General features: G+C 39.8%; 1 protein-coding gene across 1 annotated transcript; it reads right to left on the reverse strand.

Annotated features, from left to right (window-relative positions):
* Positions 1-4999: 4999 nt before the first annotated feature.
* Positions 5000-25334, reverse strand: DPH5 (diphthamide biosynthesis 5). Its single transcript, XM_008943037.1, has 7 exons — positions 25200-25334; positions 22347-22471; positions 19003-19111; positions 9448-9568; positions 7283-7322; positions 6107-6210; positions 5000-5226 (listed from the first exon to the last, which is right to left on the reverse strand). The coding sequence occupies exons 1-7, from the start codon at positions 25332-25334 to the stop codon at positions 5000-5002; spliced, it is 861 nt and encodes a 286-aa protein (XP_008941285.1).
* Positions 25335-25356: the final 22 nt, after the last annotated feature.

Raw genomic sequence — 25356 nt, forward strand, 5'->3', positions numbered from 1 at the left:
TGAAAGTACTGAAGACTCATTTGCAGAAATTGTTTGTTCGCTGTTCTGTTGCTGAATTCATGACAGAGATTAAGATTTTCTTGGACTCATTCTGTTGTTCCTGTATAGCAGCTGAATTTTGATCCCTTTTCATGCTATAACATGACGGTTGCCTGGCATGGGTTAACCCCAACCAGCAACTGAGCACCGTGCAGAAGATGTTTGCCCATTTCCCCCACCCCTGGTGGGATGGGGAGGAAAATGGGGCAGGGGAGGGGTAGGAAGTAGAACTTGGGGGTTGGGAGAACAGTTTAATAATTGAAATTAAAATATAAAAAGAATCATTAATATGAAGATAACAAAAGGAGAGAGAAGGAGAGAGCGTGCAAACCCAAGAAAGGCGAGTGATGCACAGTGCGGTTGCTCACTATCCGCTGACCGATGCCTGAGCAGTGATCAGCCCCGCCCCGGGCCATCTCCCCCAGTTTCTGTACTGGGCATGATGTCCTGTGCTGTGGAATATCTCCTTGGCTAGCTCAGGTCAGCTGTCCTGGGCGGGCTCCCTCCCAGCTTCTGGTGCACCTGCTGGCTGGCAGAGCGTGGGGGACTGAGGAGTCCTTCACTTGGGATAAGCGCTACTTAGCAACAGCTGAAACACCCGGGTGTTGCCAGTGTTATTCTCACACTCCAAACCCCAGCACTGTACCAGCTAATAGAAAGAGAATTAACTCTGTCCCAGCTGAAACCTGGACATTGCCAAATTGAAAGGTGGTTCCTGAATATTCTGGATTGAGGCATTAAAACATGGATGTTGATTTTTTTACGAAGCTTGAGGGTATACTCTTGGTGCTTGGAACTGAAAACTGGGTGTAAAGAAAAAATGGCAGTAGAAAGCCACATAGATGCTGCTTCTAAGCTTTAGAGTCTTCCAGTCTTTAGATCCTTCTTCAAGCCTATTGCTGTTTTCTGATCCTGTTCACTTCTCCTCGGGTGCAGGTGCAGAGTGCCCTTTCAGCTGGCTGCACTGGTGCACATCTGGCCTCCTGCCTGGCCCCCGTCAGGCTCCCTCCCTCTCTCACCTTGCAGGTGCTCTGCCAGGCCTGGAGTCCCTGACTGGAGGATGGGATCTGACAGGTACACGGTGCAGCATAGGCTGCGAGCATCTGTTGGGCAGATTTGAGGTTTGCAGTTTAAGATACCATTTGCATGTATGTTCACAGGAAAGGGAATTACAATATGGTTGTGAGTGTAGGGCAGAGATCACTTGTATTGTTCTGTAGTATGTTGCATATAGACTCTGCCTCTTGATGGTTGACAGCATGACTTCTTGATTATTTTTTTCTTTTAATAGTTAATGTTAGTACTTGTTGAGACTAGAGAAGAATCAACTGGTATCACTTTAAAGGCAAGCACCAGCCAACTTCGTAGTTATGATCCAAGAGCAGGCTTTGGTTTAAATCATTTTTACACCAACCTGTTTTGGGACTCAGTATTCCTGGACTTGTTAAAATACTGTAGTGCTGCCCAAGTTGCTGAGCGTGGCCACTTTTGCAGTTTTCTTAATACAAAGACAACTGCTACAATTTGTTTCCAAGTGAGGATCTGCCCAAATGGCAGTTGGGTTTGTTTGGGGGTGGTGGTTTTTTCTTTACAATGTCTATGTACAAGCTTTTTAAATATGGGAAATTGAGTGAAAAAGCCTGTAAGGTGGTTACACAGTGCTGATTTTAGTAACTTGTGGCATTGTTGTGTTGCTTCTTATGACTTACCCGACTCTTGGAAGCATATCTACAAATCTGAGTTTTCTAACCAAGATAGCACTATCTTTATTTATTTAAGGACAGCTTGATGATTCTAAAGTAAGAAATGCATCATATTTTTGTTAAATGCAATTGAGGATTGTTTAGGAAAGTCTTAGACTTTAAGCCTTTTTAGGCTTTCTGAAAAAGAATAAGCATCACAAAATTCTACAAAAGACAGAAGATGTGTCCAGTAGATACAGTCCCATCTGTTATGTCAGTAAATGGAGTGACATCTGATTTTTATTTTTATGTTTTTCCACTTACTAAGGGGATATGTGCTCAGGTTTTGGGAGAGTACAAATCATGCCAATTGTTAAGCACAGCTTTTCTTGACTTGAGAGTCAAATGTTATTTTGTGTTTTGCTAAATAGCTAATGCTTGGCTGTTGTCTAACACTTTGCTTTATCACTTAACTGGAGATGCATTGCTTCATTTCAACAAACATTTGTGTGAATGACTTGACATCCAGAGATGGGTAAATGTCTGCAGAACACCTTCTAAGAATTGGCTTCCTGGTATCCAGTACTGAATTTTGAACCAAGTTTTCAAAGTATGTTTTTTTTTTTCCCATGTTTTCATGTAGCTGAAGTTTACTGTGGGGTTCCTGGTCTATCTTTGTAGTTGTTTTTTTTTTTTTTTCTGTGACTGAAAACAGTAACCTACAGCCATACTGTCTCAAAGACCAAGTCTGCAAAGTGTATGATTTTTACAGAAGCTACAGCAAACATCTTTTAAGAAGATAAAACAAGTGCTGCAGAACGTTTGTATTAAAATTCCCCAAGTATTTGTGGTGGTAAATAACGGTAGGAGAAAATTACTCTTAAAAGTATGCACAGTGAAGACTAGTCCTTTGTAGGTGAATCCTGCAAATAGGGATAGTCTCATTCCTTTCATCAATAGCCTCAGCAGAGAGCTAGACTACTTGAGTCATTTGCTAAACTGAGGCAAAAAGTGCTGGTCCAAATCTATGACTGTATTTAATACTGCTTACAAAAATGTTCTAATTGCATCATGATTAAGAGCTGCTGACACTATTTTTACATAAAAATAGAAACTGCTGCTGCTACTAATAAAATGGACCTTAGTGACTCTTAACATTCGTAATTGTTTTTCTGAAGAAGTAAAGCTGTGTTTAAAGGTGAAGGGAAGAAAGGCTATCTCTTTTCAACTGTTCTAAGTTAAACCAGTTTTGTGAACATAAGTTACAGGAGGGGAGAGAAGCTGCTGCTGTACTGCAGTTTTCCACCCTTTGCACTCACTGTGCAATCAGATTTGTAAAGTTCATGTCTTTTCTCTTCTGGTGCAGGCTGCAGCTGCAGAAACCTTTCATGCTTCTTTAATGTGCAAATCTAGTCAATATTCACATAACACTATCTTTAAATACAGGTTCAGAGCAACAGCTTTAGCTACTAACTAAGCTCTGTCCTGTTTTCCCCAGCAGCCACCAGACTGCCACTTGGTATGATCCTTCGTTATCCCACCCCTTTTAAGCGTGTTTGGGAATGAGTATAGAGAGATTTTTTTTTTTTTTTTAATAATCCATTTCTCTGATGCTAATACTGATTCAATGGTTAGTTCCTCCTTTACACTTCTGTGAAAAGCCGTATCTTCAGCTTGCCAGGATTCCCTTTTGGATTTCTTCCCCGTGCAGGCTTTGTTGCAGTGACCATCCCTGTTGTGGGGACTTCATTGACCAGAGGCTGCTGTCCTGTGAAAAGACAGCAGTTATCCCCCCGCTGCGCCTGGCACGTGCGGACTGCGTGTCTCGCTGGGTGCGGCTGCTGCTTCATCTACTTGTTTGTTTCGGTGAGCCACAACAGGTTCCTGCCGATGTGGTAACTTGGCGGAAGTAATGTGTAAAAGGAGTTGTGCATTTCACTTCCCATGTGCATTGAATTCTTGCACGTGTATGCTGGGATCTTGTACAGGAGTGAAATGAATCGCTACGGTATTTGGGCTGGAGTGTGAAATACTGTGAATGAAGAAATCGCCAAAATCGTTCCTGGTAGCATACAGCGTATTGCTTGCCTTGACCTTCAAGTTACAGGAATTACTCTTGGCAGCGATCTTAAGTTGTACAGTATAGTAGTTCAAAATAGCTGTAAGGAAGTCTTAATGATGACACCAGGCAGCTCACTAAAATTCTGAAGACTATGTATGATTCTGCTCTGGAATGCTGATGTTAGTAGCTTAGCCATGACTTGGCCCAAGTGCAATATTAGACATTTTTAATGTAATCTTTTCTACTTGAATACAATCTATATAAAATGTTAAATATCCTATATTACTGAAAAGATATGGGATCAAATTTCTTTCCAATAAATCTTCGGTTTAAAAAAAAAAGTGCATACATCTTCTTTCTTCTCTTATATACTGTGCAGACTAGTTGACATAGCAACCATCATCATACATTCACCGATTTTAAGGAGAATTCTTGAGGTCTTTTTTCTGAGAATTGGCTTGAAGTTGTGGTTGCTGCAGTCTGACTCCAGCACTTCATAAATGCTAACATGGAGAAACCCAGTAGTAGTGTGAGTTGCAGCTTTCTGAAATAAGAATCCTGTGCGGGTTCTTTCTTTCAACAGCTGTCCAAAGGGTGAGTTGTGTGTTGTTTTGGAGTTTTGCCCCTTTTTTGTTTTGTTTTATTGTTTTTGTATGGTCTTGTTGTTGTTTTGGGGTTTTTTTGTTTAGACATAATGAGCATTCTCACCTGTCTGTATTCACTCTCTCAAGTGTAAAGACAGATACAGATTTGCCAGGTTTTGCACACTAATGGTTTCTTTTGGAGAGAGAACTAGTAAGTTTGTGGAAAGCTGCAAAGCAAAATTTAACCTATACAATGTACTTATTTGCAGTAGGCTTGATTAATGTTCTACAGCAAAGGTGATGCCAGCCAGGCATCTGGTACCCTTCAGTTTTCTACTTCCACTCCTTATCCTAGTCATCAATGTAAGGCTGATGAGATGTCAATGAACTGAATCAGACAAAGGCTTTTTAAGGTTTAAAGGTTTTTGGAGGTGTCCACAAATTAGAAGCTGATACCAGCAGGTGCAGCTTGCAGTTCGTAGCCTCAGATAAAACAGGTCTATGTTCCTACAGCGTTGTCTTTCGAAGCAAGATACACTCTTAACTACACTTAGGCAAGCTCCAGTATTCACAGAAATAGCTTTACGCTGTCATGAAATGAGAGATAGAATAAAACTTCAAATGCCTCATTTTTATTTTTCGGTGCTTTGCAATGCATTATTTTCAAAACTAGAACTATCTATAGAAAAAAGCTTAAGCATTTCTAATTCCAGAGGATGCATAGTGCCTGTAACAATCAAGGAATGCAGTGGACCACCTAATTCCACTGTGGACATCTGACAGAGTGTGCCTGAAGCAATCTGCTGATCGGGAGCACCCACGCGTGCGAGGCCAACACAAATGGTGTCTTCGGTAATCTCTGTGAGAAAGAACATGAAATGCTTAATAATTTGATGAATGGTCCTAACATAAATGAAACAGTACTCAAAATGCTTAAACCTTAACACTCCTTCCTTAAGCCTTCAGTTAATAAATCATTGGAGTGGTCTAGAAAGAAGCTTGTTCTTCAGAGAAAATAAAGCTGTATCTTAGGTGTGTTTATAAGCAAGAATGGGAAAGCAGCAGCAGTAGAATATGAATTCACTCAGGAATTGTGTCCACTCAGAGGAAACTGCTGCTTCTGATTCCTTCTGTATGAAGGATAAAATGAAAGAATTTTCATAGTATTTAAGGAATAAACCGTTAAAAGGAGGAATATAGCTAGGTTAATTCTGATAAGAATTTTTCTGTGACACAACTGGGTCATCCTTATAGCTGCTGTGATTGCACCCTTCATCTCAATAAACATCTTTCATAGTTTGGTCAATTCAAGGTCAAAATCACAGCTCTGCATTGTTGAGTTAACCTAGATTCATACTAATATTCATGTAGAGCAGAGTGTGACCGGTCTAAATAAAACGTAGCAGAGATTTTTGAAGCTTGACTGATCTAAAACACTCAGAATCCTTCTGCAACTCTAATGGATCAGAGAGCTCACAGTTCCACATGGATAGAAACAGTCCAGGGCTACCACATTGAGGCTTTGACTAACCCTCTAGAAGCCACCTGTGCTTCTTCATCTGTGCTCGCTGAACTACACTAGGTTCAAGCTCTGACAGATCCAACTCATGACTAGGATTTAAGGCAGCCCAGTTCTGCTGCAGAGGAAGAGAATGCTAAGATTAAGGGAGTAGTGTTCTGAGGCTCTCCATGTCACTTGCAAGGGGTAGCAGCAGATAGAAACATTGCAGTAACAGTACCTGGTTGTTCTCCTTGGAGCTTCCTGTTTTGAATAATGGCAAGAAGCTGTTCTGCAGCTTGGTTCACACTCATGTAGCGTGGTGGCTCATAAATCTTTCTTCCTCTGCAAGAAAATGAAAGTGGAGAAATTCCACATATAATCCATTTCATTATCCCTAGTGTTCTTACAGTTTATTTCAAGAAACCTCTAGACCAGCAAATTGAACTTAAACAGGCCTGGGCTGTCAGTCTGGGCCTTTTAGACAAGAGTGGAGTTTTTACAGAAGACAGAAGTCTCTTGTGTTCTCACCACACCTGCGAAACAGCAGGGCCTCCTCCAGCCAGCAGATCTTTTCAATCTTAAAAGCAAATACAGCTGCTGGAAGCAATATGCAGCTTTTGCAGCTACTCCTGAAAGATGCATTAGACTTTAACTCAAGGGCAAACTACTGTTTTTCTGTCAAACGCCCTGTAGACAGATGATTACAGACTAGAAATATACTCTTAAATGAAATACTGCTTTCTTTGCCAACTGTGGATTCAGTCTAACAGATTTCATTTTGAAATTCCAGAATAAACAAACCTCAATGATACTGTGAGACTTCACAAATGTTTAGACCAGAGTTACAGCATGCGTATAAAGTAACCATTTATATTGGCCACTGTCAAAACATACAGATTGCAGAGAGATGATTAAGATGTGGCAAGAGCTCTTCTGAATGCCGTTAAATGAACTTAAGAGCATTTTCCATACTCTGCTTATTTATCTGTTTAAAAAGGGTGGTATGTATTCAGTACTTCACACTGCTTCTAGGCAGCGTAAGGAAGAATGAATTCAGAACACTGTTTCAGCTATTAAATCTACTTCAGGATGGGACAGAACAGTAAGAAAATTTGCCAAGCAGAAAGCTCACCCTGTTCTGACTTAATACTTCTCACAGAAACAACTGAAAAAAGGATTATGCTCTGCTGTGACTTCATTCTGTTAGTTTAAATAAAGCCAGCTCCTACTGTAACAAACAAAAATGTTGCACTCCTTGTAAGGAACAAAAGACCACGGCCACTGAGAAGTACAAGAGAAGGCAGCAGGTAAGTTCAGTATTAATGACTTATGGGTAAAGCACCTTTGTTCTTTGTACAAAAAAACCTCTTTGTAAATACACTGTGTGTTTCTATGTTTTGAAATGGTGACTCACTTCATCAGATTCTCCAGAGACTGCTCCTTCACTTTAATATCTGTAGAATGTAGAACAAAACAGATATTAAACCCCAAGTTGCCTACAAACTTCCCACTTAATTTTCTTTGTAGGTAAAACATAGCTGAATTAGCAGATTCTATAAACTTTATAACAACACTTTAGCTGCTACAGAAAAAAATGGAATATGGATTGCATTCTACTGTTTCATGTGTTAATCACAATGTATTATGATTTTATGCATGTGATTTTACCCAAAAATAGGGCAAATTTCACTGGTTTCAGAGCAACATGAATAATAAAAAAATTGCTGAGTGTAAAAATCACAGGCATTTTTACCAGAGGATAGGTAAATGATAGCATATGTAAACACACGAGGGTATTGGGACTACACTTCAATTATGAGTACACTGTGGTCACAAAAGGTAAAACAGTATGACTGATCGACAGTGATTACATCACTGCCATGCAGGAACCTGACTTTCGTTAGCACTTCCTCCCTGTCCCAAACAAAATTTAGAAGAATCTTCTGTTATGGGAAAAAAAAAGGATTTGGGCAAAAATGAAATAGAGAGGGGGTCAGGCAAGACTCTGCACATCTGCAATTTTAGTAAACTAATTGACCGCGATCTTTCCAAGTGGCAATTGAAAGCTGCTGGACTCAAATGTCCCCAAAATACTATCACAGTGAAAGCTGGGTACATTTTTAATCTTGATTTAAAAAAAAAAATCCTGCTTAAGTTGTTCCATCAGCTCATAAACCAAAGTGACTGAAGAAAGGCATTTAAAATGCAAAGCTGCAAGACTATTAGTGCACAGTTTACCAAATTAATTACATGTCTGCGAGGTCACTTTCGAGTTCAGAGGTTTATCAGCACTAACCTTTTTATGTCACATTTGCTTATCTGGTAATCTAGTCTAGTTGGCTAAACAATCAACACTTAGACCAGAATGGCTGAGTAGTATCAAGGGAAAAAGTAATTTGGAAATTGGTAGTTTTCAGCTTTTGAGCTAAAATAAGATGCAGGTACCACTTGCATCTGATGTGATGAAACATGAGATTTCTGATTAAATTTTACTGGTTCAAAACTTTCTTCTTTCTCACTACCACATTAAAAAAAATTAAATGTAAAGAGGGATATCATAGAAGTAATCAGACTAACTATCTAAAGAATACTTTGTTTAAAATAATCCTTGTTTAAAACACTTGTGAAGTCATCCTTTAAAGCAAATCACCAGGATTCTGACTTTTAGCCAATTTTGTAAACAACTTTCAAGGCTTTAGAAAGTTTGATGTGCAGTGATGCTTACGTATTTAAATTGTTTCCTGCTCAGGATTTCTGCAGTTACCACAGAATTTGTTTTTACTTAAAATATTAATTTATTTAGCACTGAGAGATCCCAGCTGTGTCTGAAAGATGGTACAGAAAGGTATATCATTTACATACACAAATATGGAAGTGCCTTGTGGTTTATGTGCAGGCTATTCCATAATCTTCAGGGAGTTACTCAGGCTAGTAGAGTTACTCAGAAGTGGCTTTCAGCTGAAGATTGGTAGGATAAAGATCAGACAGCACCATGGAAAGCCTGAGGACAGGGGTCAGCTGGGAGCACTGTTCCATTTCAGCTCCATGATCAGCAAGGATTTTTTGCAGCACCGAAGCTTCTCACATGACAATTACTTTTTGCCAAAACAGCCTGAGATGAGATAATTAAGGGAATATCACCATACAAAACAGAAATGTGGTTCAATGTACAATTTATCCCCAGACAGTCAAATGTGTTGAGATCTAACCTAATTAAGTCAATAAAAGATAGTTGCTAGTCACTGCAATCAGATTTGGATCCTGATCTTGATCTAGCTTAAAAACACACTGATCTTTAGGTGAAATATAGGCCTCCTGCTCCTATTTGACTTCTGCAAAGGCATCATTTCTTGCAAATTTTTTGAAGAGCAATTAAATTCCTGTCCGCTTGAGCATAAGCAATGGCTGAACTGACTCTTAAGTACACGTATACTAACATTCCAATTTTGGGTATATTTTCAACAGTATATGTTAGCTAAGATCAGCTGTTGAATCAGAGATCCTCTCTCATGCCTATCACCACTGTTTCTGGGCACCGTGGAAGCTGGTGGCTGAGGAAGGGGGATAGCTGCTGCTTACCAAGTAAGCACAGTGTGTGCGTTCCATTGCGCCTGTTCCTCTCCAGCTTGTCAAAAAAGCTCTCTGGCTTCCATGTATCTGTCCAGAAAACTATAGAAACTGTCTCTCCAAAGTTGTACAACTGTAAAAGAATGCAAATGCAACAACACGTACACAATAAGAGAAAAATTAGTAGAGCATACAAAAAAATACCATTAAAATCATAAGCAATTGGCAACACTGGAAAGTCCTGAGCCTAGTTTCATACCACAGGAGAAAACTCTCCTCTAAAGTTCTTAAATTTGCTATTTCATAAATGCACAAGAGAACATTGCATTAAAAATAATGCTTCCTTTTAAAAAGCTGCCCTGTGCTCCTCTGTATCTCTTGAGTAGGTCTAGTGCATTCCCTCCTTTCAACAAAATCCATAATTATTGGTTTTAGTTTTTCATAATAGAGATGTGCTCTTGTTCTTTTAACCTCCAAACAGTAAAGCATGTTAAAGAACAACTAATGAACTACCTGCAAAGCTTTTATCTGTTTCTGCATTCCCCTTTTCAGTATATAATAACTAACTTTCCATCTACCTGCTGTTCTTTGTTACTTAACTCTGAAGTCTTTTTAAGGGCAAAAACTTTGTAAGACTAGCATGAAAATTAGTACTTCCTATGTCTTTTCTTGGTTCAGGCTGGGGAGCTTCAAATAATGCTGTAATAGTTTAAATGTTTCAATTCTACTGATAGTGTATTTGTATTAAACCAGCACTTTCCTGCAGAGGAAAGCTGTACCATGCAAATTAAATTACAGTCTGAAGAGACAGTGGATATGAAAATCGGAAGACAGAGACAGATTGTGCATGAAGCACAGAGGTGCAACATTTTTTATATGGTAAGAATATTGCTAGCAGATTCTATGTTGAACATACTCACTGATTTTATTCTCAGTCTTTACACTATTTAGTCCCCTACGTCCCTCATCTCGGTGGAAACATTTGAAGCAAGTCTTGTCAAGCATTTCCAGTGATGTAAAAGTCATATGTAACCTAAGGCAGCATTCAGCTTGGAAGTTTTTGTAACCAACTTGAAAAAGGGCTAAACCACGCATCAATTTTGGTCAGTTCAGCTCTGGAATGGGGCCATCCCAGACGGACTGTCCAGCTTGCCAGTGTTCTGTCTGCTCAAGCCCACCAGAGAAACAATGACTGCAGGACTAACCTCCCCACTTTCTCTGTAAACCTGGAAGGAAAAACTGCTTTTCCAAGCCCACTACAGGAGGCACTGTGTCTGTGGTGAGTAGAAAAGAGGACCCTGCGTAGAAGCATCTCTGTGCCATGTGGGGATTCCCCTGTACATACTTTACTGTGGCATTAGGTTGTGGTTTTAACTCCTTTACGCTGGCAGAGCAGAATTTGAATCAAAGCAGAAACGTGCTTGTTTTCAAGGGATCAAAAGCTCAAATTTTAACCATTCATGCTGACAGGAACAGTGTTTATTCAAAGATTCCTGGAATATTACTGAAAACATTTCCTCTTTTAAATATTTCATTCTAGCACAAGGACAAGAACACCCAGTGTACATTTCACAACCTAAAGGTACTTCCAGTAAGCTAAATATAGGTAGAACCAAATGAGTTGCTTATGATGTAACTTAACTATTTCAAGGCTGTGTTCCAGAAAAAGAAAAACAAACTATTTTGCTTGGTTTTCATGTGGCTAGCTAGAACTCTTTACATTTTGTACCGAATCTGAAGAAAAACTATTGGAAGAAGGAGTTTCAATTTCTCCCCTTCACTGTTAACACATATGGGAGCAAGTTAACCTTTCATCTCAGCGGTAGTATGCCTTCAACCATCCAAAACTGCTGAGATGTCCTGTACCAAGCTAAGTAGCTTGCCAAGACACCTGAAAGCCACTGCAGTCACGTCCCAAAGAGCAGCAGCCCTCCTTCAGTACAGAAAGTGGCCTCAGTTAACCTCAAATCTTATCCTAGTCCCCTTGGCACTTCAATAACCTGAAGGAGAGAAATGTCCAGCTCTGCCTTTTGGCAAAGAAAAGGATGTGAAGAAATGGGCAAACTGCTACCATCTGCTATTTTGTTGGGAACCAGATCTTTTAAACCACTCTATCACATATATTAAATAAGTTGGACATTCAAATTTCTACCCTGCTGCACCTGTTCTGATATTTTTCTCTTTTCCACTGTTCATTACAGAGATTCTCCATCATCTTTGCCAACAAGAAGTTAAGCAAGCTACCCTTTTTGAGCAAGCACTGCCAGTCATTGAATCTGTCCTTTGTTTACCAGATTTTGCATTAAAATTGAAGTCACAATGTCAAAAAAGAATAAAACATATTTGTTAGAAATGACCTATTTAGTAGATATAACTTTGTAATATCTTCATGAAGGATTGCTATCATAAAGAACTGTACTGATAGTCTCAAAAAAAATGCTTGTTTTCTCATCACCTAGACATCACAGATGTAATGGAATGGAGCATATTTTATTAATCTTCTAGAAATGCCTTTGCAACTTATACCCCTCTACTAACTAAACTTCTAAAGGATAGATTTCCTAGCATTAATGCACACATATTTTTACTTTAAAGAGGGAAAGTACTGCTTTGGAAACTTTCTGGTGCACCAATGATCCACAAATGCTGTGAAACTGGAGCAGTAAGGATACTCCTATTGAGCTTAAGTACTTGTAACCAATCACCTTGCAAGCACTTCTGTGACATTTATGCAAACACAGGCCTGCATTAAAGAAACAACACATAACTCTTGCAGAATTACATTCTTAACTCTCTCCATGTACCTCATGAAGATTTCATTTTTTCCTAATTTGCTCTCCTGTGCTGTGTTTCAACTTATACCTCTTAAAAACTAGCATGGAGTATCAGACTTTGAAGAAAAGCCTTGTTGTTGAGAGCAGTGAATACCAAAAATTCCACTATTATCCTATATATTCATCAGTTAGAGGACAGCAGGTCCACTACAGCCAGAACCCACTGAAATTAAAAAAGATACTTTCCACCACCCATAAAATATGAATAGGGCCCCAAAATTCCAGAAATCATGCTTCTCGTTGGAATAAAAGTGTAACGTGTTTGTTAATGAAGGTGTATTACAACACAGTTAAGGATTAATGTCCTGCTTTGAGATTGTTAGAAGTTTAATAAGACAATGAAGAGCTCTGTATATTTTCAGTGCAATGATCAGGCTGTGCAGTTGCTGGCACAGCTTTAAAGAGAGGCAACAGCAAATGAAGTTTCACAGTGGTCTTCTGTGTGCTGCACTCTGCATTAAACAGCTGGGGTTTAGGAGTGGGCAAGATCTGTTCTGCACAAGCTAAAACATCTCAAGCATCACACTCGCCCTAATCATCAGCTTTGTTAGAGTGCTACATTCTGCTCAGGGACAAAAGTGCTGGAATTTCAAAGGGGCTCAGTGAAATGGTTGGACAGACATTTTATGCTCTCAGCCTGGAAACTGAACTTACCTTCTCCCTAATGCTCAAAAACTTCACAGAAAAATTTCAAAAGGTCATTTTGAAAGACCTCAGTCTTTAGAAATACCCCTCCCCCTGCCCAAGTAGTCATTGGCTTAAGCAAAGCTTAAATTTTGCAATGCAAAAGCTGAAGTCAGGATGGGAAGCCAGAACTCTCTACTCCAAGGCAATGCTCTATCTGCTTGAGTTTTCTGCCACCCATAAAATACTGTACAAAGCTGTTCTTAACTCATACTTCCATCACACCAGAACAAGCTATAGCTTCCTATTTTATTTACATACATAATACAAAAGAACATCTGACAACCTTTGGTACTGAGGTGCCTGTTTTCAGTTAGCATTTTTAACCCTTTTGTTCTTATTTTACTCACTATCTGTATAAGCAGAATTGACAGCTGAGAGTCCAGAATAAACTATGAGAGAAAAAAATGCTATACCATGACCTGAGCTTGGAAAGCCTGCATGCAAGTGGAAAATTCAATGGATCTACTGCTAATGACCAGTCTGAATGGCATCAGACACCTGAAGCTGTCCAGATCAACCGTCCTCACTTAAAATATTGGTGTGGCTAATCACCACAAAAATATAGGGCATAAAAAGAAGGAACACACTGAGACTAAATAGGGAAATTAAAAAAGGAAGATCCCCTACCCCCTCTAAAAAGTACTAAAGCAAGCAGGAGAGGAGATGCGAGATTATATTAAAGGTCAGTAGGGCAACAGCTCAGAGAAACCAAGAAGTAACCATTTCAAAACACAGACATTTATTTTTACAGCATCTTTCCCAGAATTACTGCTGTACCAGCTGCAATGGTGACAAAGCAATTTTTCACTTATGAGCCTACTTTCTTCCCTTAGCTTTTTCTGCTAAGGCTATTCCTCAATGGAATCTGGAGCACCCTGAATTATCCCAGGTTGCTTCTTGGTAATTCCCAATGAACATACACAGTAAAGCTAAGACATTTTTGTTTATCCTTGTCACGTGAGTTTTGACATAACGCTATGCAACATTCATCCTCAAAAAAACAGACCTAACAAGTCAGATTTTTTCCCCTTATCCTCCATAACCAGTTAACAACCCTCCCGTCGTCATACATCAGATTAAAGGGCTCCTCCTGTTCTTTATATTATATATTGTTGCCAGAGAACAGCTTAGGAAGCATGACAATTCCTCAATAAAGAGGTAGCAAGAATCAGTCAAGCCTCCTTTCTGCTTGTAATTGATCATATGAAACAACCTCCAGCTTAGTTCTATCTCTTTACGCTGTCTTATTCAGTACCACAGAGCTTTATCAACTTCAAATGTCTCTCATGAGGATCTCCACATAAAGTTGAAAGCTTCTACCATTCACACACACACAAGGCTATGACTCCTCTTTTTGTACTGCAAGTCAACAGATTGGCTCAGCTGTCCCAAAAACTGTCCTGTCCTCTTAGCACATGCCAGAGACAAAGCCACTGTGAAGGAAGGGACATCTGGCTGAGGGAAGCCCACCCCACATGACTGCAGCCTTCAGGAGGCACCTGAGACAAATCACATAAAGCAGCTGAAGGGAAGAACACATTTAAAAGCAGCTGAAGAGAAAAGCACATTCTTTTCTTGGCTGCCTCCTGTATGAACATGTAGGCAAAAGCCGCGCCACAAGCAGAACAAAAATCACCTATCAAATGATTCAGAAGCTCCAAGCAAGCTTGAACTGGATGGGATATTCTCTCCAAGGTAATGTCACATTATCTTTAATAACCTCCTAAGACTCTTCCCAGCAGTATCAAGCAATAGTTCCTTCCTACCCTGGTCACTTGGGTTACTAATCTGAAAAGAAGATGTCTAAATGGAAAAGAAATTCTATACTGATTAAACAGAGGTTCCTGGGTCATGTTTGCTGGTGACAAATGGTACTAAGTTGAACAGCAATTGTGAGTAATGACACAGTGTGAGACTAGCACTGATTTAACTTTTAGCTGGAGAAACAAATAACAACTTCCTCAGAAGCTGGTAGTAAGTGAGAAAACTAACCAGTGATGGAAAACAATTTGTTTCACTATCAGTGAATAAAAACCATTCTGTATAGAGCCCCTCCTTTTAAAGAGCATTTTTGAAGATTAGGGCACAAAGAGAGGGTGGAACTCCAAAGGTTCTTGGTCTTGCAGCTACTATGATTTTTCTGTTTGATTACAGTGAGTAATGATAGCTTCAGCTTCCTCATCAATATTTTTTTACTTGATGCCATACATGTACTCACTTGTTCAGTACAGACTCAAAAATAACCTAGTAAACACTGCTTTTGCATTTAAGTGATCCACTAGTAGTGAGAAGACAAAAGTATTTTGGAACTGTAATTATCTTACAAGAATTAACCAGGCTGCAAGCAAAAAAAACCATTGAGGTGAGTCACTGAAAGAAGCAAGGGAACAGGCAGATGTTTGTTCTGAAGCTATTCAGGTGGAAAGGGGGTATGTCTCAAAAGAAAGGCAGCTCTTTGCCATGGCACTTTTTTTTTTTCCTAGCTACCCTACCAAAATATAAAGGAAATGCTTTCAAAACCCTAACCCTGGCAACACCACTCTCCCAGAAACATGGCTTGTTGTAGTCTTTTGTCTCATTTCACGGCCTGCCTCCAGTTTTGCACTTTAGTTGGTAGTTCTCTTTTTTACAGTAATGCCATTATCTCAAACGATTTCAAATTGCATCATTCCTTCATGTGCCTCACAGGTCCGTACGATGCAGTCTTCCTCATGTGTTTGACCATCTGTAGTGCTACCTCAAAGATACGTGACCAGACCCGTGTCAGAGAGAATTCTGTCCTAAGAGCACCACTCTGGACAGTGACCTTCCCAAACTAACCCAGATGTCACGTAGATTAGGAAGGAAGGAAAAAGGTATAAATTAGAGAACCTGAGTTTTCTGCCTCTTTATTCTAGGGCTAAGTCTTCAGACTGGGTTCTCCCTTTGTTCTCAGCTTGCAGTGCTGAATCCTAGTTGGATAGATCCAAGGCAATGTCTTGCTCCCAGGGTAGCTGAGCAGCAGTTGAAGAGAGGTAATCCTGTTACCCAAAATACTAAGCTTTACAAAGGAAGGGGACTACAGTGCAGCTGCTGATGAGGAAAACTGAACTGTCTCACCCACTAGAAGTGCTCTCTGAGAATTGTGGCCTTCCCCTAGGGACTTCTGTCCCCTCTCCCTGACTTCCTTGGCAGTGTGCACAGATACCAAACTGCATGAGTTTCTTCACTGGCAATTGTTCCCCACTGCAACTGGAGTCAGACTGTTCAACATACCTACATGTCAGGCAAGAGAAGTGAACCTACAGGGAATGTGCTAAGAGGCATAGACACAGAGACACTTCTCCTGGCTTCTCCCCCTGTCCTGGCTTTATTTATTTGGTTATGAAGGAAAAGATGTTCTTCAGCCTTGAAAAATAAAAATCTGACACAGTGAAGAGCAGCAAGAACAGTGTAAAAGAGGGATCCACAGCAAGTCATAGAGCCTTATACCTGATCAGACTAATACTTTGCTAAGTTATACTATCTACTATCCCCTGCTTTCAATAGCTATAGCTTATTGCATCATCTATTGGAGCTTCCTAGAAGTTCAAAAAGTTTAATTTTCAAAACTAAAAGGCCTGTTCTTTTTACATATACAGTCTTCACCCACGCAGCCTTCAGGAGCTGTGCCGACTCGTCAGTGAGCAAGACAGTAAGGAGGAAAAAAACAGTATTACAAAAATAGATATTCACCCTTCTTAACACTTTGGCAAGAAATATACCCATGAATTGAAGGTGTCAAACCATTGCTAATGCTCTACTGACTTCAGTAACCCACCATGGCACAGGAGAACTGCGCAGCTATCAGAATGTTGTTGGCTGCCCAGAAACACTGCCCTGATGAGAAGAGACGTGTTCTGTTGTGAACACACTGGGCCGTAGCTGCATTTTACCGAGGGCCTAACCGGCAGTTACAGCTCACTACGCACATGGCTTTCAGAATAGCGTATAAAGGTGTTTCCTGTTTTTCTCTAGTGAGAAAGAAAGAGGTTTTGTATCACAATCAGATTAAAACAAGAAAAAAAGCCAAGCCTTTTCTGTGGTAAAGCAAAAGAGGAATCCCTGCTATACTTGACAGCAACTCTGCAATTTGAAACAGTAACTTGAAAACTAAGTTGATGTCGGTAAGGAGCAATGAAGACTTAAACATACAGCTGGTTATAGTCTGTCTGGTAATACAATATGACCACGATTTCCTAAAATGCTTTACACAACAACAGGAATGTTGACTTAGGAGAAGGTGGCCCTTCCCAAGCCAGAATGGAAAAGGGGACTAATGCCAGAGTGAAAAACAACACGTTTCCTTCATGGTCTGTTCCCTTCAGCATGGGATAAAGAAATAGGAAACTGATCTCCAGACCTCTGCATATGTGTAAAACCTTATGGACAGTTTGCAATATATTCCCTGTCACTCTTTTACTCTTTTTTTAATTATCCTAGAGGCTCTATACTCCTTCCTATGCCTTAGCTGGAGTTGAGGGGAAGCAGATTTTCAGAGAACTGTCACCTGTTCTCTTTGGGAATATGAGCCTTGCATGTTCTTCCCTAATGAACATAAAAGAAGAGTAAAAAGACAGGGGGTAGTAGAAACTACTTGTCCATAGCTTGGCAGCAGAAACAAACTCTGCACCACTATGAAGCCACAAGGGGAAAGGGTGAGTCCCAGCCTCAGCTTGTGTCACCCGCCCCAGTAAGTGCAGTCATGCGACAGCTGCCATCTGTCTGCTCTATGTGAAGATTTTAGACACCGAGGAGCCTATTTCCTTCCTAAAAGATAATTTTGCCCAAGACTGACAGCAATAGGCAGGTATCACTAAGTGTTCATGGCAACAATTATTACGAACGTGAATCCTGTGCTGTATTCCCTTTAGCATTCATGTCTCACAACGGGTGTCACTGCAGTGTTGCTGAACTGCCAGATCAGACAGGGCTCTTGCACTTCTAAGCCATTCAGATGTGATCAGAGATAATACCCAACTTATTGCAACAGATTTTCTACTGCTGGACAGCATTGAAATATGGCTACTGGAGTTTGTCAGTGTAAATCTGAAGGTGTCAGTTGAAATTATTGAAATTTTAAAAAAGTGGTGTTTTCTTCTGTTAAGCTAGGAAGACAGGCTTCCTCCTTCAGTGCTGAAAAATTCTTTCCCAAACCCTCAACGCCTGTCTACAGTATACTTACAGTTCTGTGCTTGCTTTTGGTTTTGTTAAAGTGGGAGCTTGCTTTAGAGGCTTCCATACACAGGGAACCAATCTGAACCTTGAGAAGACAGGTTCTGAGCTGAAGCTTCCCCCTCTTGTTTTGATTCATTACTTTAAGTTAAATATGATTAATTAGGACACATACACTGCTGTAACATTTTTCATGCACGAAAAGTAACAATGGTCCTATGTATGTGCAAAAGGAAATCGTGAAGTGTTTTCTTAGGGGACACGGGACACTAGACCTTTCCTACTTTCCTCATTCGAGAAGCACAAAATCCATCATTTGTTCTTCTCACTCTTGGCTGGGCAAATCCCTTCTCGGCAGACAGGCAGAAAGTGAAGACAGGTCAACCCTGGAGAGAAGGAATGCATCCTATACAAGATTCTGGAATTAGTTATGATCCAAGTTGGGCATACAGACAGGATTGTGCATATATTCCTTTCACGACAAGACCAGCATATCTGTCAACAGAGTAACAATTTAAGAATAAACTTATCAGGTGGCCATAAGTAGTAGAAGGAAGCAAACACGAGCAAAATCTTTAAAATAACTAAAATATCAAAGTCTTCTTGAGCAGAGGGAAGTAAGAGAGGAGAGAATACAAAGGTTCCTATTTACTTTCAAAAGTGCTCATCAAAAGGGACTTTTGCTGACATGTAGCATGCTGAAAAGGAAGCGTTAACAAATTGTGACGAAAGAAGCATATAGTTGCTACAAATCTTCAAACTCCAGGTTACAACATGCACTGCTACAGCAGTAGATGAGCTCACCATTTCTAAGTTTAGCAGTAGTAGAACAGCATATACACAAAAATGTTACCTGTAAACCACAGCAGCCCACGGCGTTTATTATTGAAGCATTATGAATGACCTTGTATGGAATCCTCAGTTTCACTGCACGTAGCACTAAATCACTGTGCGTTGTGGCCCTGTGTTAAGAAGAGAAAGGAATTAAAAGATGCAAAAGATAAAGTTACCAAGCTTTACTAGCATTACAGTTTGTTTTGAAACCCTTCACAACTAGGGCAATGCAGCGGTGCCAAAAGGGTAACAGTAACTCGACTAATAGTTTTGGGAAAGTAAAACCTCCAATAAGACTTCCATATGTCATCTTCTCTAGATGACAATACAGACATCCTCAACAAGTTACTGTTCTTTGCAGCTTTCTGGCATCATTAAAACTGTAACACAAACACAACTGTTACTTTTAAAAGTAGCTTTGCCAAGTATTTGAAAAGGAAAGTTCCATTTATCCTTTGTCTTCTGCAGGTGTCTGTTGGACATCTGTTGAACTGTAAAGGGCAACTCTGGTGAGCACAGATGTCAATAGAACTCCAGTATTTCCTTACTCACTGCACAGCCAGGCCTTCCCCCATCTACATCAGTATCAGTGCATGCCAGGAATACCACACACGCAAACAGGAACTTTGAATAGACTTGAGGTAAACTGCATGTAGTATTTAGAAAAAATATCTTTAGACTAAATCAACTTTTATAATATTTAAGCCAAATTACTCAGATTAATAATGCTTAAATTGAGAGATCAATTTTATTCTGAATTAATTCAGAAAAGTCTAGTTCAGCTTAGAACTGAGCTAAATTTGGCTCCAGGCCTAATGCTTAATAACCCCCTTGTAGTGACTGGTGCAAGAATTACTGGGCTTGTAGTTAACACAGCTGGGTTTAGTTTATATATAGATCCAGCAAATCTTTGAACTGCAATGAGGTTTACATATGTATCTTGTTTGCATGTATGCTTACATACATGCTAGGCACTCTGTTTTCCATGTGAAACACAAAAATGCAACTACCCCTTTCCTAAATTTGCCAAACCCTTAGCCATCTCATTTCTGAGATGGACAACACATTTCTGTGTGTGGCCATTCCAAAGAAGGAAGCAAAGAAAAAAACAGCATGTGCTGGTCAGAATAATTAAATAGGAAGGCTGCTTTCACCCTGCCCTGGTTCAGTTACCCTAACAGCACTGCCCTGATTTTTAGTCTGATATTTGACACTGCATGTCCAACTAGCACCAACCAGCACCTCAGGTGCTTCAGAGTGGAACACAAAAGTGGGAAGCAGCTGGCAAGGCTGTAAGGATCAATCGTGTAAAAAAGAAATCAATTTCACTGGAACAAAAAAAAAATAGAGGAATCTGAGGTTGGGAAATCAGACTGATACAAACAGGCTCTGAGACCCAGAGGAATGCAGTAGAGTGATCTAAATCAACCCTATGGTTAGTGAACAACCTGCTCCTGATTTCCATAAGCGGAGGTGATTTAAGTATGCCCACTCTAAGAGACGAGGGGGCTCATTTTACAGCCTTGTATTATTCCCTTCACACATGCAGGACAAGGAGCACTGGAAGATCTTGTGGTTATGCTAATACTGACCAAGGGATCAGTTGGCTTTATTCACCAAAATTTGCTCCAGCCAGTATCTTTTCCCCAATAGATCTATCCATAATGACTGTAGCTAAAAGCAGAAGTGCCCTTATGAGCACTCGGCTAATACTAGGAGAGGATTCATGAAGTCATCCCTATGCACCCAGAGCTATACTAGTATTTTCTGTCCTGATACAAATTTTATGTTTTATGGGTAGTAATAATATGAATGTTAGCACCAGGCTAGATGAAGGTTGACTTTCCAGTGTGGCTCTAGAATTGTCAGGTTCCTGCTAGTACATCAATAGCTGTTACCACATATGCAGAAAAAAAAAAACCTGTAGTGAAGAAGGGTGAGGAGGCTGACAGGGGCACAGCTTGCTCTAGCACTTCAACTTAACCACCAACACCTGAGATTTTTCCTAAGGCTGCCAAGTACTCTTCTTACCTGCAAATGTACTTGAAACCCTATGACCAGCTGCAGTCACAAGGTTACTCTCCTTCTCCCATATGACTACTCTTAGGACAGAAACATTCAATACTCTTTCCTAGTAACCCCATGAGCCCTAAATACTTAGGGCAAAAAAGCAGTTCTAGGTGCAATATCATCAGCTAAGAACATAAACATTTAGAGGTAAGTAACTCAGTCAAGAACATGGTAGTTTTCTATAGTTATGTAGCATGTTCATGAGAATTGAAGTAGTTTGACACTGAAATTAATAATAGCTGAGGCAGATCAAGATGAAACTACATTTCAAGATGTGTGTTGATTTTTTTCATCTTGCGTGCTTAGACACCGGATCACAGGGACACGGGTGACGTGGCTCTACACTTCACATGGATCTTAATGTTAACATGTGTCAAAAGCGTAATTAATATTTCTGAAATACAGCTTATTCTGCCCATAAGTACTAGTTTAACATAACATTCTCTTTCCAATTCTCTTCAACCTGTATTTACATAAAATATCCTTTTGACAGATGGGCACACTGCTCCTCTTTTTCATAAACTCTCTCCATTTTCTCCCTTACAAATACAGTGCTTGGTGATTTGATTTTTTCTTGTGCCCCTTAACACTGTGGTATAAATCTTGAATCACCAGCTGGAGACTAAGAGCTCTTCTGTATGACTTGACATTACAGATTGATGATGCCTGACTAAAAAGACAGAAGGAGATCTTTCTGGTGTTAGAAAAAGACCATAGTTTTTAGCAGGAATAAAAAGTGGAAACAAAAAGGCCTAGTAAACCAAAACGAGAAAATGTCTATCACGACCTAAGTGATTCTAAAGACTAGCATAGATGAAAGCAGAAGCACTGTACAACCAACAATCAGTACTCATTCTAAATGAATTGAGCATAAAAGCTGCACTTTATAAAAATAGCAACTGAAAGGAAACTCCCTCAAAACAGAGCACATTTCTTAATTATGTGATACCCTAGAATTTCTTCTGTTAGCAGATAAAACCTGGAAGAAAATACTCTCAGTAAAAGTTAGCATAGAGAATGAAATGATAAGTGACTGCTGAAAGAAAGATTTATACATCCTGGAGGATCCACATTCCTCTCTATAAGGAATATCTGGGCAAGAAAACTCCAAAGCAAGACAAAGTGTAGATAACTGCATGTATATTTTGAACGCAATAAAAAATATACAGAGACATAAGTGCTTCTGGTCTGAAAATCAGCTTTCTCATGAAGAATTGCAGAGTATGGCTCCTTCCTACTGAAAAAAGAGAGTTATCAAGCTATAGCAATAATTAAAATGTTGCATTGTCTTACCCAAAAGGATCACCAACTACAAGAAATGCGACATCATAAACATCAGCTTCTTTTAAAATGCTATCTGCTTCTTGTTCCACTGTTTCTCGGTCAGCCAAAATCAATTCTTTCCCATAAAACTCTTCCTAGAAATTGAAATCAGTAAGAAACACCAAAATAAGACACTTAGGAGTGTTTGTAGCTCTCTGACTGCTCACTCAGGAATACAGACAATGGACACTGGAAAGGCCAACTTTTATTATTCTCCCCAGCAGTCTGACCCATGTCTTAGAGAACCCTAATTAAATTAGTCAAGCACATTACCCTGATACTGACTTGGATTTTTATGCCTTCTGTTTCAATTTAAGAGCTGCTTCAAAAGTAGCTCAATCACACCTGCATACCACAGACACTTGGGTGGACTCTAGATATAGTTAATTTAACTGGTAATCCCCCTGTAAGGCATCACCTCTCACAACTCTGAGCCTAACTGCTGAGGTGAGATACAATACTGACCTCAAACACAGATACAAATACAATACTAGCTACACCATAACCCAGGTTTTTTTAGATTTTTCCTTATTACTTAACTATGTTTTGTTAAAGTGTATTGATTTCATACTAATCCTTCATGTTCAGTTCTCTATAAATACTTTACTATGTATACAGGTAAACATGTATTTGATCATGTCCTTTGCTCTTCAGCACAGCAGCTCAGTAACCATTGTGTCTCTTTGTATGTATTAAATTTATTTCCAGAATCAACTTCATGTGTAATAAAACTTTAGTTAGTTCCAGAACATGTTGTCTGACTATCCTGAACATACCTGTCTCTAAGTCTTGTGTCACCATACATTTCACATACTCTTCAGGTGATTAGATAAAGGGTTTATTTTCCATGGCATAGACCAAAAAAGGTGGTTTTGTTCTAAGCAGTATTCAGAAAATTTGGGTGGTATTATGAGTACTAACAAATTGATAAAACCATTAAGTCAGTTATGGTCCAGAAAACTTTTCCTCTGACTTCTCCTGTGACTTCAGTGATGGCTTCATCTTTGCCTGCAAAGAACAGTGAATTGACAAGAGGACCAGCACACTCCTACAGAAGCAGAGTAATGCCTCCATTAAAAACATCCACCCCACAGCTAGAGTACCAGATACGGGGCCTCTGCTCCTTGGTTCAGTTCCCTGTTCTCAGGATGGCCTCCTCACCATTGCTGGGCACGTTTCTCCACCCCTGTAAAATGAGGACGCTATTTTCCTTGTGAATGACTACAGCTTGTACAGATTCAATAGAAAGGGGACCAAATAAATGTATAAGCAAATCTTGTATCTGTGATTCAGAATGGGTGATGGACACTTTGGAGCACTGCTGAGGTCTGTATTAAACTACAACAAAATCAGACACTCCATTTGGTTTTACTAGGTATCTTACACTAGCACAACAGGATCTTTTCCAGCACAACAGTAGCTGGAAAGAATCAACCATTTTCTTTGTCTTGAGAGCTTTCTCAACTTTTCAGGGGGCTTAGAAGATGACCTTCAGATTACTAAATAAGCCACTCAGCATTGTCACTTGTATGTGAACTGGGCTGCATTATCAGCACCTGGTGATTAATTCTTTTATTACCTCTTAGGCAGTTTCAGGTAAGACAACATCTTTTACTTTGGTTTTATTGATCACTTTTTCTAACTACCTCATCTTTGGGACTGCCAAGTTTCCAAAAGAATTAAAGTGATATAAAGCAAAACAAACAACCCCTCAAAAATAACCATGCTAGAAACATTCAGCATTTTTCTATTACTCAATTTTTTATTTTCAGCTGCCTAGGAATCCATCAATTTTTTTTTTATAGCAAATGCAGATTTTGTGAAGTAAAAATATCCAAGTAATCGTTTATCTTTTGCAAATTTCCAACTATTCAACAACTAAAAAATAACATTTTGTTTTGCATGGATTAATTTCAATTCAGCTTACTTAAGTGTACTGAAAGAAAAAAGATAAACAGGGAGTATATTTTCATTTCAAAATACAGCAGACATACCAGAGATGGCTCCAGAGATTCTAGACTAGCTTGTATCTGGAACCCACATAATGCAGACCACTAGGCAGATCTCTCAGGTGCTGCCTATACATACAGGTGTGCATACAAGTACACAATGGCTATATAGCATCCAAGGCCCAGTCAGCATCTCTGTGTAGTACTACACAGCTTATTCCAAGGTGAGATCTCTGTTCTGTGGGTAGGTAAGCTCTTTTTTTGATCTTATTTCAACATTAAACCTTATCTTTCTACAAATGACAAATCCATCAGTATTATAATTTGTACATTTTTACTGCTGCCTTCTCCCATAAGGTGTGTTTACTAAAAAGAAACTTCTCTCCATGTTGTTCAGCAGCCCATCTCTGACTGAACTGTGCATCTTCTGGAAGTCTCAGTGTGGTGGGACACCTTGGTCCACAAGAAAACATGGAAATGCGGGACAGTTATTTCATCACTTCCAGCAGGTACATCATAATACCTTAGGCTGATTCAGAGTTTCAAGGCTCCAAAACATATTTTTCTGGTATTTTTTGTTGTTGTTGTTTTAAGCAGATCAGGCATTTTGCTAAGCAAGTTCTCCAGTCTTCCAGGATCTCTGTACATTGATCGAATTTAAGATGGAAACTATCATCAACACTCGTAGGAAGGAAATTTTATTTTCTTTTGAGTCTCCTCACAAGTATAGAAACGAATTCTGCTACAAAGTACCGCACGTGGACATCACGTACGCGCCTTCTGGAAGGACGTGCACTAGCATCAGCTTCCCCAGCAGGCCTTACCGACCTTCCCGCCCAGCCCCGGCTCGCTGCTCGGCGGCGGCCGGACCTACCAGCGCTTCCTTGCCCACCGTGAGGAGGGACGTGTAGGCCTCCAGGTACACCCTGCGGCACCGCCTCACTGCTTCCAGACCCTTCACCGTGATGTCCTTGGCGTCTCCCAGGCCCAGCCCGACCAGGTACAGCATACTGGGGGACTCCGCTGCAGCC

This window comes from Merops nubicus, unplaced genomic scaffold, assembly GCF_000691845.1.
Source record: "Merops nubicus isolate BGI_N331 unplaced genomic scaffold, ASM69184v1 scaffold33370, whole genome shotgun sequence".
NCBI classification, from domain to species: Eukaryota; Metazoa; Chordata; class Aves; order Coraciiformes; family Meropidae; genus Merops; species Merops nubicus.

Excerpts from the sequence above, each read along its gene's own strand:
- DPH5 (XM_008943037.1), bottom strand. The coding sequence starts at position 25,334 with ATGCTGTACCTGGTCGGGCTGGGCCTGGGAGACGCCAAGGACATCACG. Across the intron at positions 22,472-25,199 it reads CGGTGGGCAAGGAAGCGCTG|GAAGAGTTTTATGGGAAAGA; the intron begins GTAGGTCCGGCC and ends TTCAATTTCTAG. Across the intron at positions 19,112-22,346 it reads GTAGTTGGTGATCCTTTTGG|GGCCACAACGCACAGTGATT; the intron begins GTAAGACAATGC and ends TTCTTAACACAG.